This window comes from Branchiostoma floridae, chromosome 6 (genome assembly GCF_000003815.2).
Source record: "Branchiostoma floridae strain S238N-H82 chromosome 6, Bfl_VNyyK, whole genome shotgun sequence".
Lineage (NCBI taxonomy): Eukaryota > Metazoa > Chordata > Leptocardii > Amphioxiformes > Branchiostomatidae > Branchiostoma > Branchiostoma floridae.
In genome coordinates, this window is record NC_049984.1 from 5751958 (window position 1) to 5768936 (window position 16979).

The window sequence follows — 16979 nt, forward strand, 5'->3', positions numbered from 1 at the left end:
TGTAATATTGATGATCATAATGATAAGAATAATAATGATAATATTACATGTATTTACAATGTATCTTATCAACACATTTAAAAAACAATTACACCAGGACAACTGTTCAGACAATAAAATCTTTATTACTGTCTTCTCCGTTTTATTTGTTAATCAAGTATACAAAGAATTTGTACATATATCTAACTCTTCAAATGTTTATGGTATGGATGCTGGTATTATCAACCCACAGCAGGTATTTACAATATTTATCATCAAAACATGTGTAAACCTTTACACCATGAAAACTCTTCAGTAGAATTTTGATTCCAAAGTTGTATATACATTGTACATTGCGGCAAACAGATATGTCAAACTAAATTGGGACAGATCAAATCAGAGAGATTTTGTGCTGTTGTACAGAGGGCATTTGTCAGCTCCTGACCACAGAGACGATAGTCTTCATGTTGTACAGACACTGCTGCACCAGCTTCTGGTCCTTGCTACTTGCGGGGGGATCTGTAAAGGTACAAAATAACTTTTTTGTCAAGGTATAAACAATCTTATATGTTTTTATCCATGTATATCTTATGCTAATTGTTGATCTGAATTAACTCGTAAACTCTGTCAAACTTGATTTACATACATCACTTGTATGGTTGCCATTGATATTGTCCACTTGAATAGGACATAAAGCAGAGGTCCCCTGTTTTAGGAGAGCCGTACCTTGATCATATTAAAGAGCCCACCACATTTCCCCATAAGAATATAGACTCTGAGGTCTATATCTGTATCTGTATCTATATAGCTGGTATAACCGCTGTTCGGTGTAACACGGTGCTTCGTGTCAACACCAGCTTCCCAGTGTGAGTGGATCAAACCTATCGGTCCGGTCCTATAGTAGTTATACACCTTACACTTAACGTACAATACTGATGTGTTGTGACTTATTAAAGCAATTTAACAAACATGCAGTGTGTATATAGTGTACTAAGAGTTGTTTATGACATTTATTAGCAAACTATGTAAAAACAGTACAAAGTATGTTGCATCCTAGACAAGTGTCTTTACCCCTGCGAATGGCTTGCCATGACTCCTCCAGCCTGTGAACAACTGCAGCGTTCTTCAGCCCCACCTTCCCCTTTTGACAGTTGGTGACGAGCGCCCACAGCGCTGAGGAGGCCACAGCTTTAGAGTGCAGGCCGCTGCTCTCCATACACCGCAGCAGGGTCTCCACTACTTTCTCTGTGGTGAGGGAAAACGTCAGAACAAGACATAACAAAAAATCCTACCTGTGGGAAATGTTTAGAGTCTTTGAGAATTTCTCAGTATGAGAGTTGACAAGAAATCATACCTATTGGAAATATCTATAAGAGTCTTTGAGAATTTCTGGACTAATTTACTTCAAATCAAAACAGTCAACCTTAGTTTCCACACAATTGGACGACTTAAGCTCTAGCCTATACTAAACAATCATTCTGCAACAATTCCTAAGAGGTAAAAAAACAGAAAAAAAACTAATCCCCACCATTGGCCACTATCCTGGGTTTGTTGGCTGGGTGGAAGCACATGTTTCTCAGGACCAGCAGAGCCATGGCCTGGCAGGAACGAGGAGAACTCTGCACATGTTCCACCAGCAAGCCTAGCATGTCTGCGGAAACACATGCATGTACATTATGGTACAATTTTAAACTTTATAACCGTACACAAAAATAAAGCACTTACTAACAAGCTTTCGATCAGTCCTCTGATCGTTTTCAAGTTGTAATGACCCAAAGCCTATGTCACACCTCCAGACTGGAAGTGTGAAGTCAAAGAGGGTCAAAGGTGCCTGGAAGTCTGTATTGGCCCCCCCGTCTACGAGTATAAACAGTAAGGAGAATACGTACACTGTGTAACAGACTGAGAAGGGCCAAGGTGATAGACAGAGAGGACAACAGGGACATGTACAGGTACAAACACCAACACCCTTACCAACTGTATAGAGTATCTGCCTGATTCACATTGAAACCCTACCTGGAATTTTGATCAGCATTTGTTGACCGTCCAGGGAGAAAGACACGTTAACGAGAACAGCCAACCACCTGGCTGCTAGGCTGTTCTGCTTCTTGTCCTTCCCCCCTTTCCCTGGCACCACAGCGGAGAAGCCTTGCAAAAAATTACTCTGAAAAAATATCAAATCAAGAACTTCTTACAGCCAAAAATTTGAGGAATCTGCAGTTGTGCTCCATAACTACTGTCAAATCATATGTTGTATCATGAATTTACCAAAAAGGCTATAGTGGTAGTACAGTGTCCAGCATACAACAGGTATGTTTGATGCAAGATGAAGGAAATTATGTTATTCTTTTTTGAATAGAATACAATTTACCAAATCACCCAAAACAGAGTCATCAAATATCTGTTAAAGTCTGACGGCCCCTTTTTTCTTGTTACGTGTTTACATTGTTGCTATCGGTCATTGTATAAATGTACTGAAAAAGGAGATAAATAAATAAATGACCATTATGTTTCAGAAAACTTAAAACCTTAGTCAAGTCTGCCTTAGTGATGTACAATCATTATTATAGTTCTAATGTGCTCTATTTCTGTGAAAGTGGTAGAATGACCAGCCCTCACCTTCCACAGTATTCCTCTACAGACGTTGGACAGCGCCAGGTTTGCCAGCACAGCGAAGATCGTCTTCAGATGGGCCCTGCCTCCCTGGGGGGTCTGTTTGGTGGCCATCTTCACCAGGCTGTGCACAACTGAACTTCCTGCCGACCCCTCGTGAGACGTCTTTGCACCCGTCCTGCCGCTGGCTGCCAAGGAACTGCAAGCTGGGGAAGAAATTAAAGTACAAATGTACTGTCAGTGCCTTCCTACAAGTATAACTATAGCTTCAACCAGGCCTCCCTATGGGGCTACAGATGGTACAATTTGTCAAAAAAGGAAATAATTGGCCATGACACTAAGTTTAATATTCACCCTAAGTTTAATATTCGCCCTCTGGTGGCCGAGCAACCACCTGGTGCAGGCAACCACCTCTCGTCAGGGGACACATCAAAACAGTACCGTTCGTTTTTACATAGTTGAGACCCTCTCCCAAGCAAGCAACTGTCTTACCAAACCAACAACCACTTTTTTTCAGTCTCCCAACATTCAAAATTGATAGACATCAAATGATCAAGCCCAGCATCGGCATCACAAATATTCAGAAGTATATTTCTACATCTAAATCAAGAAGCGTGCAATATTGTGAATGCATTTAAGTTTGCGGGAATTCAATTTAACGGTAGCGGGAAAAAGGACTTTTTGCCGTGGTTTTAAGTTCACGGTAGCACCATGCACTGTGGTCTCTTACTGCCATGGAAAAATTAAACCACTGCGAAAGTTTCTGCATTTACAGTATATGCATGGTAAAAACAGAGAGCAGCTCAGACCTTTATCACACTGTGCGGTGTATGTGGCCAGTAGTCCCAGCATGGCCCCCATCAGTGTGTTGTTGACCATCCCCCAGGACCACAGCTTGTGAACCACCTGGCTCAGACCTGCCTCAACTGCTGCAGCCTGGAGAGAGGAAACATCATGACTTGGGGTGGGTACCAGTACAAAACCAGTTTTTCTCATTGGACTGGTCCAGAGAAACGGACCTGAAAAAATTTCGTGGACCGGATGTTGGACCGATTTGAAAATGAACAGATTATATGATCAGGCATTCACACGTTTTGGGGCTTACCGGGCGAGGAAAATAACAAGTGAGTGAAGTAGAATAGAGTCTATAGTCATTTCTACCAACTTTTACAGTCAATTGTACAGAGGCAGTTAGCCTTGTAGGATTTTAAAATGCCAGTTGGAGTCGAATACTGCACAAAACAGATTTCTTTGTAGCGAAATGGACCGTTGTTTTGAGTATCGTCCATTCACATGTTTTCACATACTGAATCAGTCCGGATCTGGACCTGATCCGGACCTGAATTTTCTGTACCGGTACCCACCCCCAATCATGGGTCTTCAGATACAGATTATTCACATTGCATCGATGAAGGTTAGACATTGATGTAATAAGATACGTACATATGTAAGGACGTAACAGTTACTCAAGTAACAGGGTAAATTATGGAAACGGTCAGACGTTTCACATAGTCAAGATCTTTTGAAGTGCCAAAGTGATCTGTACATGTAGATATGTTGACAGGGCTGTCTTAAGGTCCAGTCCCTCCACTCTGGGATGGACAGTTGCTTATTGCGATGGACAAAAATCTCACCTTGTCTGTCCAAAAAATCTTAACTGCAGGGGTTGAAATTGAGGAAAATGTACATAAAAAGGCCACTTAACAATGGAAATGAACAACATGGCCCCCCAAACAATAAATGGGAAATAAAAAAATTAGAACTGGTGACAGCCCTGTATGTGGAACTCATTGTTGACAAGTACAGCAAGGGCATCCTCACTACATAGCTAAATCGATTATCTGCTTAGACATTGGGAATACCTTTCCGTCTGGGTATTTAAGCATGAGGTTCCTGAGTAGGTGCAGGGACAGGAGGAGGTTGGTGACTGCCGGGTCGTCCTTCCTGCGAGCAGCCGGCTTACCGGTGCTGAGAGAGTCCAGGTTCATCTGGGCATGCAGGTCCTTCATGTGATCCACTGTGCTGTCCACAAACCCAGCTGCAAACACAGGAGCTTTCAATGCAATTCTATTCACTGTTCTTAACCAACTAAGAAACCACTACTACTACTGTCAGTCAGTCTATGCAGACTATGACACTACGCAAGGACAATGACAATGTAGACTAGAATACAAAAAGTTGTACAAATTGAATACAAAATACATAAACTTAATGATGCAACTTGGAAATTATGTACTAAGTATTATAAGACTTAGTGTAATAGCCAAGGAGGCACCTCATACCAAGGGCCGAGTCATACCAAAGATTTTTAAAAATGGTACATACTGCATTCTCTGCGGAACACTTAACATTGGGGTAAGAGTTAAAGGTTGTAACACCAATAGCCCCTGCTGTAGTGATTGCACAAAGTTGCGTAGCCCAAGGGGTACTGAAACGGACACTGCCATATCTCGTTTTTTTAATGTACCATCTCGTGTGGAAAAGACTGAACAGAATGATGTAATACCCAAGTGAATCAGTACATGCAGAAGTATGGGCAACATTTTAGCCTACAGAATGATGTAATAAATTGAATGTAGATTAGTACATTTCATAGACATACTTTGCAGAGCTGTATGCTTGGCTGTTCTGCTGTGAGCCAACAGCAGAGCAAGGCTGTTCCCCACAGCTGTCCTGCTGTCCATGTCAGCTGTATTGCTGTCCATGCTGCCCAGGCTGTCATACAGCTGTACCAGGCAACGGCACAGCTCCGACCCACAGGACACAGGCTCGGTCTTCTCACTCTCATCTGAATGAAGAGAAGATAATTTTAAACCAATATTGCACAATTAGATAGATAAAACAATGTCTTTTCACTCTATATCAACTGGACAAAAAATATGATGACTCAATAAATCTACAAATGTTTTCACTTGATTCTAACTGATACTAATCTATGCTATAGCGAGGTTACTTGTGTACTTATTCACAAAAAAACTATGAAGGTAGCAGAGTGACTTGGAAGAAGCAGTTGCCACCACGACTTCTCACTCTCTTTGTTTGGATGGGGAGCAGATGATGTCTGACTTAAGGATGGTGCTGGGTTCATGACGGTATGAAAAGTTACAGAAGCTGTCATTTGATGTTAACTGATGACTATGTTGTGCTACAGTGAGGTCACTACATGCACATACTATAGTAGTGGAATGCATAGATCAAGGAGGTTCTTTCTTTAACCCCCTTGCATAGATGCAACTGAGAGCAGTCCACCTATCATTAGATTGACTCACATTAGATTGACTCAATCAACTGTCTTGGATTGCAGAATGACACAGTGTAATGTTTTAACATTGTATCCACCCTTAAACACCAACGTTATCGATAAGTTCTTTATCCAAAGCTATTGTACAAACCTGTATCTTTGACCCGTGCTCTGTCCAGCAGCAGACTTAAGGATGGCGCCGGGTCCGTGCCGGTGGAAAGTTTCCCCTGCAGCTGTCCATCCTCAGACAGCAGCAGGGCCAGCAGCTGTACTGTGGACAGCTGAAGGTCGGCAGGAGCTGACACAGCCAGACACGACAGCACCGATTCTAGCAGGATAAGAAAATGAAATATAAGATTTTTCTCAACCAATCTGCATTTCTCATTGCTTTGCTTGGGCACAGAGTGATCCATGATGATTATCTACACTCATGGCAGATATAGTTATCCTATTTTCCATCCTATTCTAGCTTCAATTGTTCCTCTGACCACTTCCCTTCAGAATGTCTGGCTACCATTGATACTGAAATGATTGGCATTCGACTACATGTCTTTGGCTAAAATATTGGTGAGTGTTCTGATTGTCTCCAAATCAGAAGGGCCATTAAAATGTAGTAATGCCTTGGCTATAGGATGAAATAGCTGATTCCTGAAACAATGCAGGAAGTGAGGACTAACCTGGCCAGATTATTCTGTGTGGAATTGATCTTTGGAGTGAAGCGTAGCTAAAATAAATTCTATAAGATTATAGTTGTACATAGTTGTAGTAAGCGCACAAACTGGAAAACATTTACTCGTGGCATTCCTTGGCTATGGGTTTATGTCCCTAATAAAGGAGACTTCAGTACAAACAAAAACCCAGAGCAGCACATTTCTGTTCCTTACCATAGAATGTGTCCCAGTTGTTAGCGAGAGAGACGGTGATGTCCGCCACGGCGTCCCTGCCGTCCATCTGCACCACGCTGGTGAGGAAACTGTACACACTCCTCCACAGGGCACAGCAGGGTGGGTGCATGCTGTCTTCTGCGGGGACATGGTTCATGTTAGGAATTTATTGCCCTCTACCAGACTCCACACTATGCTGGAAAAATAGTAGTCAGGATGCTGCCCCTGGACCCCGCCAGGGGCCTTAGGTGACCCCTGGACCCCTGACCTGATTCTGTGAAAAAATCCTGGTGAGAACACTGGTAGAAGTTAGCCAGATGACATGCCAGACTGTATGTCTTGGCTGGCTAACTTCTCTGGCATGTCATCCCTCTACTTGGCCAATTTCTACCATTTTACCAGCAACGTGTGGAGCCTGGTAGAGTCTAGGAATAGATCTTGCAATATTGTAAAGAGTGAGGCTAGAACTTTTTTGTGAAGATTTCCTATCTGACCTATCTGCATTTTTGCTTAGAAAAGACCGATCCTGTCTGTCTATCATAAGGAGCAATTTGTACAAAGAGGAAGTGGCTGGGTGTCTGTCAAATGTTTGCATTTTTATGCTTTTATTTTACAAGTTTTCTATGTCTTATCGGATGTGGGTATGGCGGTGGGATTGATTTATCATCTTGTGTCACTATCAATCGGAAACTGACATTGCACTAGAATTACATTGAAAAGTATATACAAAATAATCTGCATCCAAACGTGAGTCATGATAAACTTGGTGACATTATATTTGGGTCTGCCAAATTCTTTTTTTCTTGATGACTCACATTATTGTCATCCTTAATTGGACTTAGCAGCCCACCTTTATCAAGTGTTCTTCCCACAAGCAGAAGCTGCAGGACAGTTTTGACGTTGTTCCTCCCCTGTGTGAAAGTCTTCCCCAGGCCAGGTTTGTTCAGTACACAGGTCTGCATCAGGCTTAGGATAGAGCAGTGCATGTGCAGCAGCTCCCCCAAGAGGAGTTTCACAGTACTGCACTTCGATGTTGACTCCCTTTGCTCTTTTAACTGGATACGGAGGATGTCAGCATCTAGAAATCTAAGAAAAAAGACAAAGATGAGCAGTCATTTCATAACTTCCTATAGCCAGTTCTCAACAACACACTAAGAAGTATTCCATTTTGTATGCCTTTGGAGATAATAGATGCATTTCATTTGCTGTACATGGTATTCAATTTCATCAAAGTTCAAGACAATCATGATTTAGCCAACGTTAGATTTCAACGCCAAAATCTGCATCCTAATAGAGATGTCTTATATTTAAAGGAATAAAGCTATCAATTGAAACATTTTGCATAAGTCATACTACTTTTTCAAAACAATTAACGTAAATGAAGTCAACACTTTTTTATCTACCTGAGTAAGCTGTTGAAAATGTTGTGTTGAGAGATGGACTGCAGTGCATCATGGGAAGCCATGACCACCATGTTGGAAACGAGGCGTGTCAGAGCGGCCAAAAGGTCAGGGGTCACCACACTGGGGTAGTCCACTCCGACTGGTTCACTGTAGGCAGAACCTAGGGTGGGTAACATTGAGTTAAGAAATCATCTTGGAATTCCTTGCAGTGAAATTCGTCCATTGAAGTGCAAGGACTTAATTTCGCTGTAGAAGGGAAATTGAAGTTTTAATGGTGTCTTGGCTTTATAGTTAAAACAATTCTGTAGTACGGTGAAACCTAAAAACAGCAACCACTCAAGGGACTGAGGGGAAATGGTTGCTAAGGATAGGGTTGGGTTAACTATGTAAACATGGGACAGTTTTAATGTGGCTGGAAGTGGTTGCCTGTGCCAGGTTTAACTAGAACATGTTGTGATTTAATGAATTTGCAGTGGAAATGTCACTGTGAAAATAAACTGGGAATGATTTAGGATTTGCAGTTCTAGACAGGAAGAGTTTAAACATTGCTTTGACAACTGAGTTGCAATTGTTACTCATCATCAGACTGAACAGAACACACTTAATGTTTCAGTCTGTATGACTGTCCCACCTGCAGTAGAGTCTGTGGACTGTCTGGACGGAGCCCTGCCTCCCACAGGACCCTGCACTACAGCAGGCTGGGGCACTGGGGTGGCGGACATCTGAAATTACACAACCCGTTAGTCATAATTAACAAAAAGCACCAGACCCTGTATGACAGAAGGGGCACAGTCACCTGTAAATTAGACAACTCATTAGTCACATTCAACAAAATGTGAAAATCTAAATCAATTTTGAAGTCAGACATCTTTACAGAATACATTGTACATGTTAGCTATAAGAAAGCAAATTTTGCAAATGTTGACATATAAGGCCCAAAGTTGATACAACTTTCTACTCATTTCTACTCTATTACCTTTCCACATTCAAAGTGACTAGCGGTACTATGCTAAGGATGAGTTTGTGTATGAATGTAAGAATATAGAAAGTTATATAGCATGTACATAGTTAACTTTATAATATATTATTCCCTCCCATGGTTAGCCCTTAACAATAAGCCAATGGCTAGTTGGAGTGCAGAACCAAACAAATAAATAATAATTGGTAAGTTCACCTGTGTGGTGAGTGTAGCTGTTGATGTGAAGTACTGTTCTCCTGATGTTAGGCTGCTGCGGGAGGAAGCAATGTCTCTGGTAGGGGTGCTGTGATCTGGAGTGGAAAAAAACAAACAAACAAATTAGCAAAATAGTAAATTGTTTGTGGAAAATGCACAACAATAGTTAAAATTCTGATTACAGTATCAAGGAAAACTCAGTAATTTTTAAAAATAAACTGCAAAGAGTTGAGAAAGAAATTAAGAAATGAGTGTGCATATGTGTTCATGCATGTGCTTTTGCATGTGAGGGTTAGAATGTGTGGATACAAAACGATAAAATGTGTGGGTTAGAATGTGTGGTTACCCACCAAAAGTTGACGTAGTGCTCCCAGTATCACTCTGTGACTCCGTGGCCTGCCTATAGGCCACACTAAACAGCTTTATGACGCTGTGAGGATAGTAGTTCTCCAACATGAAGCTGACGTGTGTGTAGAACTGACAGTGGTGTAGGATAGCCAGTGTGTGTCTGTGTGTGTGTGTATGAGGTTTTTACCCACCTGAAGTTGACGTAGTGCCCCCAGTATCACTCTGTGACTCCTTGGCCTGCCTGTAGGCCACACTAACTGGCTGTATGACGCTGTGAGGGTAGTAGTTCTCCAACATGAAGCTGACGTGTGTGTAGAACTGACAGTGGTGTAGGATAGCCAGTGTGTGTCTGTGTGTGTGTGTATGAGGTTTTTACCCACCTGAAGTTGACGTAGTGCCCCCAGTATCACTCTGTGACTCCGTGGCCTGCCTGTAGGCCACACTAACTGGCTGTATGACGCTGTGAGGGTAGTAGTTCTCCAACATGAAGCTGACGTGTGTGTAGAACTGACAGTGATGTAACAGGGCCAGCAGGGCAGGCAGCCCCACCAGGGTGAAGCCTGTGTCTTCGTCCGTCACGCTCGGACCCTGCCAGGCGCTGTCGTTGGCCTGGGCCGGGGTGGTGGGTAGTGACTGGGCGGTCAAGTTCACCAGCACGGCTGCTGCCTAAGGAGTACAGAGGAAAAAATGTACACAGGATTCTCACCAGAATTTGGCATCTTAAGAGCGGCAAATCCATGAGGCAAACAAGCAGCGCAGACTTGAGCATTGTAGGGGGGTCTGGGGACTTCCTCTCCCTGAACAGCTATATTTTATAACCCACAGACACACCATTTCCTACATTCTGATGGCCAAATTTCATCAAATAAAGCCAAGGCTAGAGAGACAGGTTCCATACAAGACCAAAAGATTAGTTTCCCATTATGAGATTTCCAAAACAACGAATCAAAGAATCGCTTAGCAAATTCAGGTTTCGACTTCAGGAAGATAAGAAGAATGGCCATTACCTGTTGCCTGACCAGGCTGCACTCGGTGTGGTCCAGCAGGACACTGATGCTGGTGCCCCAGATGCCGCCCGTCACCTGCTGACAGCCGGTCGTCAGGGCGATACGGCCCTCCTCACTCCCCGACAACAGGACAGCGATGCCCAGCCCTGCTGCACGAACCTGCGGATTGCAAGACAAAAAATTAACGCCAAACCAAATTTATTTTTGTTGTTGTCAGACATTTCTTAGCAGAAATCAGTTAGCTGTCAAGATCAAGACAGGATCTGGGAGGAAAACTTGAGTCAGGCTATATTAGTATTGCCATATGCACACCTACATGTACGGACCTGTGGATCCCAACACAAATTAACGCTTCTTTGATTCTCTCAACATTTCATAGCAAAAAAGCTTCAACGGTGGCAGGGAGGAGAACTTAAATCTGGCTACATTCATTTTCATACTATGTATTCCCTCATGTTGATTTTGTAGTTCAGCAGTATTTAAAAAAAACAAATTGAGTAAGTGTGGCCCAAGAGGCACAATATGAAATAAAAAAAAATTGCATGGTAGCATGATTGGAATGTCAATAGCTTTCATAGGTAAAATTGGCTGAAATCGATTCTCCTTTTTGTCCAACTCAAGTATGCTTCATTGCTGTAATTAGGGATAGCAGAAGCTTTAAGAAAAGTCAATGGCATGATCACCTCAGGATCCCTGTAAGCCCAGAGTGGAACCAGCCAGTCCAGCCCAGCACCCTCCTCAGACTTGGTGTTCAGCCACAGCGAGGGCCAGTCCTGGTACATAGAAGGCAGGAGGGCATGAGAAACTCAAGAGTACATTGCATAACATACAATTATGTATAATATCTATCACCACATCTTCTACAGAATTATGTGTATGGTTTTGGAATCTCATACTGACTCACTAAACAACTTCTAGTAGCTAACCAACTAAATATCATCTGTTGTTCCCCATCTCGCAAGGGTTAGACATGCTTCCACAATGATGTTGTTGCTTGATGGCAGACGAATAAGGGCCTCTGTCACTCATATAGTAGTACTAAATGTAATATCTAGATTATACAAACCAACCTTGTTAGTGCTGATGTAAGCCATCTCCAGAGCCAGGTGTTTGAGACTGATGGAGGCGTTCTTGATGACAAACAAAACAAAAAACAAACAAACAAACAAACCAACCTTGTTAGTGCTGACATGAGCCATCTCCAGAGCCAGGTGTTTGAGACTGATGGAGGCATTCTTGATGACAAATAAACAAACAAACAAACAAACAAACAAACAAACAAACACACCTTGTTAGTGCTGACGTGAGCCATCTCCAGCACCAAGTGTTTGAGACTGATGGAGGCATTCTTGATGACAATTAAACAAACAAACAAACAAACAAACAAACAAACAAACAAACCTTGTTAGTGCTGACATGAGCCATCTCCAGTGCCAGGTGTTTGAGACTGATGGAGGCGTTCTTGATGACAATTAAACAAACAAACAAACAAACAAACAAACCTTGTTAGTGCTGACATGAGCCATCTCCAGTGCCAGGTGTTTGAGACTGATGGAGGCGTTCTTGATGACAAACAAACAAACAAACAAACAAACAAACAAACAAACAAACAAACCTTGTTAGTGCTGACGTGAGCCATCTCTAGTGCCAGGTGTTTGAGACTGATGGAGGCGTTCTTGATGACTCCCTTCCCCATGTAGGACCTGGTGGTGCTGCCACGCCCCACATGGAAGGACAATACAACCTGGGAAGGGGACGGAAAAATTATACAACTCCTGTAAATCTACTCAAACAACAGAGAATAATTCATTCATTTGAATTAACCCTGTCTAGAGTTTGCCCTAGACTCATGTTTCCCAATTGACTATCCAAGATTTGTATTTCACCTTCTTTACATATTATCTAAAACCTATTCTGCAATAGATCTCTGTGTTACTGACAAAAGGTAGTGTATGCTACCTTAAACATCAGACGATTTTCAAAATCTTAACCAATTGCTTGTGTAAATACAAACCTCTCTGAGCGTCTCCAGTAGCTCCTGACAGAGTGTTTCCCTGTTACTAGTGCTGATACCAGTGCTCCAGTCTGGCCTGTAGACGAAAACAAATACAGTGAATCTCCTACACAAGCATACCTATCAAGATCTTACCATTTGTACTACAGCTTTTGATAACAAGATTTATGTACTACAATTCACTTACATGTATTAATGTTCCCGTTCTATTGCTGTCTAAATAGAGTGGACTGAGTGATTCATTATAATCATCATCTATCGACCTGTATCAGTCAGGATCAATCCATATAGCCATCTCAAGCATTATTTTTCCTATGTTAGCATAATCCAGTGTCTACATTAATAGAGTATAGGCTCATCGTAGATAATGTAGATGTCAACATCATTCAAGATGTATGAAAAACCATTAAAGAGACAAAAAACAGATGGATCAATGATGGACACTTGGTAAAAACCCTGGGCATACAAAAATAGCAGTAAACAAGTAAAATCAGTCCCACCTTGCAGTGACATGGATGAGACAGTGCAGTGTGCTCTCCAGCGAGGCCAGGTCATAGAAGTGTGAGGGGTCAGCCAGGTGTAACCTCTGTAGAAACCCTTGTGCCAGGTCACCCAACGTCGGCTGGGCAGCTCTGATTTAATACATAAATTTACAAGGCATAATTTTCCATGTGCAAATCTTCTACACCACGGAGGAAATGTATGTATAGTAATGTTGGGTCAGTACAGTACTGTAGAGAAGACTATGTCTTCCAATAGACAAAGTTCAAACTTACAAAATAGATGGAACAAACATACACAAATAGATCAGCACAGCATTTTAACTGGCCAAACATAAATTAGGTACTAAACCGTAAACGGGAAGATAGGAGGGACAGAACAGACCTGAAAACCTGAATACAACTAAATACATGTACAATGGTTGCTGAGCAAGTTAAAACATTCATATAGATACAAACTGGGTGAAAAGTTTTTTTTGCTAGTTTTTGCCTTCTTCCATTGGTTGAGAAAATTTATCAGTTGATATAAATGCTTTTAGACAAATTTTCAATGGTGAAAAGGCAACTGTGGGATAGAAACTGTCTGACATGACAGAAAGTCGCCCTCACCCCTGTTCCCTGTGCACCAGATGGCTACACAGTGCGGACAGCAGGGCCATGAGCTGTTTCTGTAGCGTACGATGAGCCGTCAGGACCTGGGCCTTCGTCCCCACCATGTTCTCATGCTCCTTGTTGTCCCCCTGACTCAGTAACCACAGCAGGGGGCTGCCTCTGGTCAACACCAAGTCCAGTAGCCAGCTACTGACGGAGTCTTGGAACACAGAAGAATGGGAAATGCACTTTTATTTTCAGATAGGAGTGGGTGAATGCGTGTGTATTCCTCCATAGATTTTAAGCATACTGCATGTGTGTGCTATGTATGTATGTGCTACGTATCATGTGTGTGCCATGTACAACATGTATGTGTGTGCTATTTCCCCACCGTATCAAGCACCAAGTCTAGCAACTACATGTAGCTACAGACTGAGTCTTGGAACACGTATGATTGGAAAAGCCATTTTATTTTCAGACTGCCAATGAGCAAGTGAAAGAGTATTGGGCATATGCAATGTTAAGTTAAAAACATGCACTACAAACTGGCAGTAATAATAGAAACAAAAGGTCAATGTAAATTCAAATCTCTCCTATTCTTCTAGTTCAAGGTCATCTTTAGTCTGTGAAACAAAGAAAACTGCATCAATCGAGATGTAAATCTGCAGCAGCAGCACAGAATAGGTTGTTTTACAGATCTGCTTAATTAACCAGCTTAATTAAGCAAAAAGTCCAGGGGTTAATTAAGCAAAAAATCAGGACAGGGGTTAAGAAGATGGAAAAGTGATAATGATCAGCTGGATGGCCACAGTTTTTACCTCTGATGCTTTCCTTGCTCTTGAAGAACAGCAGCAGAACTTTCAGCACCTCAGACAGCAACAAGTCGTCTTCTCCATTGGCCGGCATCACTTCAAGGAACCTGTATTCAAACACAGTACTAAGTATACAGTTTTTTTTCTGACATAACATTTACTCTTCTTATTCCACAGGGTGTCATAATTCTGCCACATCAAAAAAAAAAAAAAAGAAACATTGTTATACTTATAGAGGCCTTCTCAACATTGTCTTGAACACCTAAGAATATCTGAAGTGTATATACCTCAGGATTACAGATGCTGCATTGGTACTCTCTTTAAATCACTTTAATTCAAGTATTTTATTTATGTGGTGGTATTATGGCATCTGTTGGAATTATGAGAGTCGATTCCAGACCTGAACCTCTGGACCTGAACCGGACCTGATTTTCTGTACCAGTACCCACCCCTAAATAACTCACATTTTTTTCTGTTAGACACAGAAATCTGACCTTTTGAAGACATTCTTCCAGTCAAGATTAAATAGGACTTCAGCAATGGAGCCACTAGAAGCAGTTCCACTCCCCATGACATCGCTGGTCAACAGGAGACCTAGTCTCATCAGAGCCAGCTTGGCAACGTAGTGTGAAGGGGCGCCCTCTATCTCCTGGATGTTGAACTGCAGGGCTGTTTTGATGGGGGTGGCTTTCAGCAACAGCTTGTCCCGGGAGGTGAGGACGAGAGAGGGTGGAATTCTGAAGGGAATTTTGGGAAAGAACAATAGAGGAAGTGAGAGTGAGTCTTTTAAAAGTATTCAGACCTGACTTTGAGAAGATGACAACTGATGCTACTGAATGTGTTAAAGTAACTCGAAAAAGTCCCTCCCACACCGCTGTATCCCATGCTCTTACCACCCACCCCTTACCCAGGGAAGCAAATTCTCTAACAAGCATAACATTCAGACTGAACAAGGATGCTATTAGGCCGTATTTTTCAACTATGATTCAGCCTCCTGTAGAAGCCTTCGAATACCCCATCTTAATTTAAAGTTCTCTACAACTTCACACGGGGTCACCATGTAAGATGGGAAAAATCTACACCTACAATTTCCCAGCTGCTTCTTTATCCATGCCATTTTCTCCATAAAACGACTCACCCCTCTGCTGTTTCCTGTTCACCAGCTGCTAACTGGTCCACGCCGCCCTCCCACGGCACGTTCCACGCCATACGCAGCATCTCCGCGGGGGGTCCCTCCCGCAGCTGCCCGGTGTCCGTGTCACACTCCGGCTGGTGGGGGCTGGTGTGGTGGTGGGTGGTGGGCTGGAGGGGCAGCCGGTACCTACAAACACAGATTCATTTAAACTTAAAAACTGTGAGAGCACATCAGCTGACACTTGAGAGAGACAGGGGCTGATAGAGCCACGTGTCCCTAGGTCACGTGCTTAGAGTAATTGAATCACCACTCCTGACGAAGGTCGACGGATGTGCGGTAACCAATTTGTTTGCGTTGAATGACAGTTATAAATTCCAACACTGATCTCAACCTGGTTTACAAATGTAGGTCACTGAAGAGCCAATCTTTCATTGGTCAAAACGAAGAAGACAGATACTATGTATGTACAGCATTTACTTTTATCCACCCTCTCTGGCTCTTCACACTAGAGTGGCTTCCAGGGCTCTTACACTCTAAAACAGGATGGGATTTTATGACAAATTGCAATATATAATATGTAAATCACCTAGCAGTCTTATTGCACAGTCTGTAATCAAAGTAATAGACAGTTGTTACCTTGTGACAACATTGAGCGGCAGGCTAAAGTGTTCTGTGGGAGGCTGCTCACTTTCTTTGCTCCTGTAAGCAAGATGTGAAATGGCAGCAATCAACTACAGCTGGCAATTCTGTTACTGTCACAGTGGTTTTATAAGATGGTGTATGATAAAAAATTGTAAATAGGATATTCCATTGAATCAACACTCTATATACACTTGCATAATATAGTAGTTTCTGCAAGACAAAACTTGAAAGACCTACATAATACATTGTGTGCAGGATTCATTCATTAACTGTACATTTGGCAATCACTGTACAACACAATGAGATGATGTCAGCTTTAAAAGTAAAAGACAGATACATGCTTTCAAGTACCAGAGTTACCAACCTAGGATTAATGTGTTCAAAAATTTGTATTCTCCTAGAACTATTGTAGAGTGGAATTATGTCACCAAGCACAGAAGGGGCATCTTTGGTGGATATTTTAAAGGAACACTTAATGTGATATATGTGCAAAAGTTAACAGGTCGTTCAGTGTAATATAACTATCCGCTGCCGGGCCACATGTCTGCAAAGCTGGTGTGTTTTGCCAAAGGGTGGTTATACCAGCTATATAGATACAGATAAATGATTTTAATGTCATAAGAGCTGGCAGTTTCA

General features: G+C 42.2%; 1 protein-coding gene across 1 annotated transcript; it reads right to left on the reverse strand.

The window, feature by feature from the left end:
* Positions 1 to 412: 412 nt before the first annotated feature.
* LOC118417539 (rotatin-like) lies at positions 413 to 16789 on the reverse strand. Its single transcript, XM_035823126.1, has 28 exons — positions 16779 to 16789; positions 16338 to 16400; positions 15705 to 15887; positions 15061 to 15303; positions 14573 to 14673; positions 13773 to 13974; positions 13164 to 13295; positions 12664 to 12739; positions 12265 to 12393; positions 11333 to 11422; positions 10650 to 10808; positions 10161 to 10308; positions 9834 to 9971; positions 9295 to 9389; positions 8752 to 8842; positions 8121 to 8280; positions 7568 to 7803; positions 6718 to 6855; positions 5985 to 6161; positions 5882 to 5884; positions 5195 to 5380; positions 4455 to 4630; positions 3402 to 3528; positions 2599 to 2798; positions 1996 to 2143; positions 1508 to 1630; positions 1051 to 1224; positions 413 to 498 (listed from the first exon to the last, which is right to left on the reverse strand). Exons 1-28 carry the CDS (start codon positions 16787 to 16789, stop codon positions 413 to 415), a joined length of 3795 nt encoding a protein of 1264 aa, XP_035679019.1.
* Positions 16790 to 16979: the final 190 nt, after the last annotated feature.

What these genes read in the sequence shown, in the direction of transcription:
- LOC118417539 (XM_035823126.1), bottom strand. An exon ending in CTGGTGCACAGGGAACAGGG is followed by an intron (nt 13,296 to 13,772) that starts GTGAGGGCGACT and finishes GTATTAAATCAG; the next exon opens with AGCTGCCCAGCCGACGTTGG. An exon ending in GGGCTTACAGGGATCCTGAG is followed by an intron (nt 10,809 to 11,332) that starts GTGATCATGCCA and finishes TGCAATCCGCAG; the next exon opens with GTTCGTGCAGCAGGGCTGGG.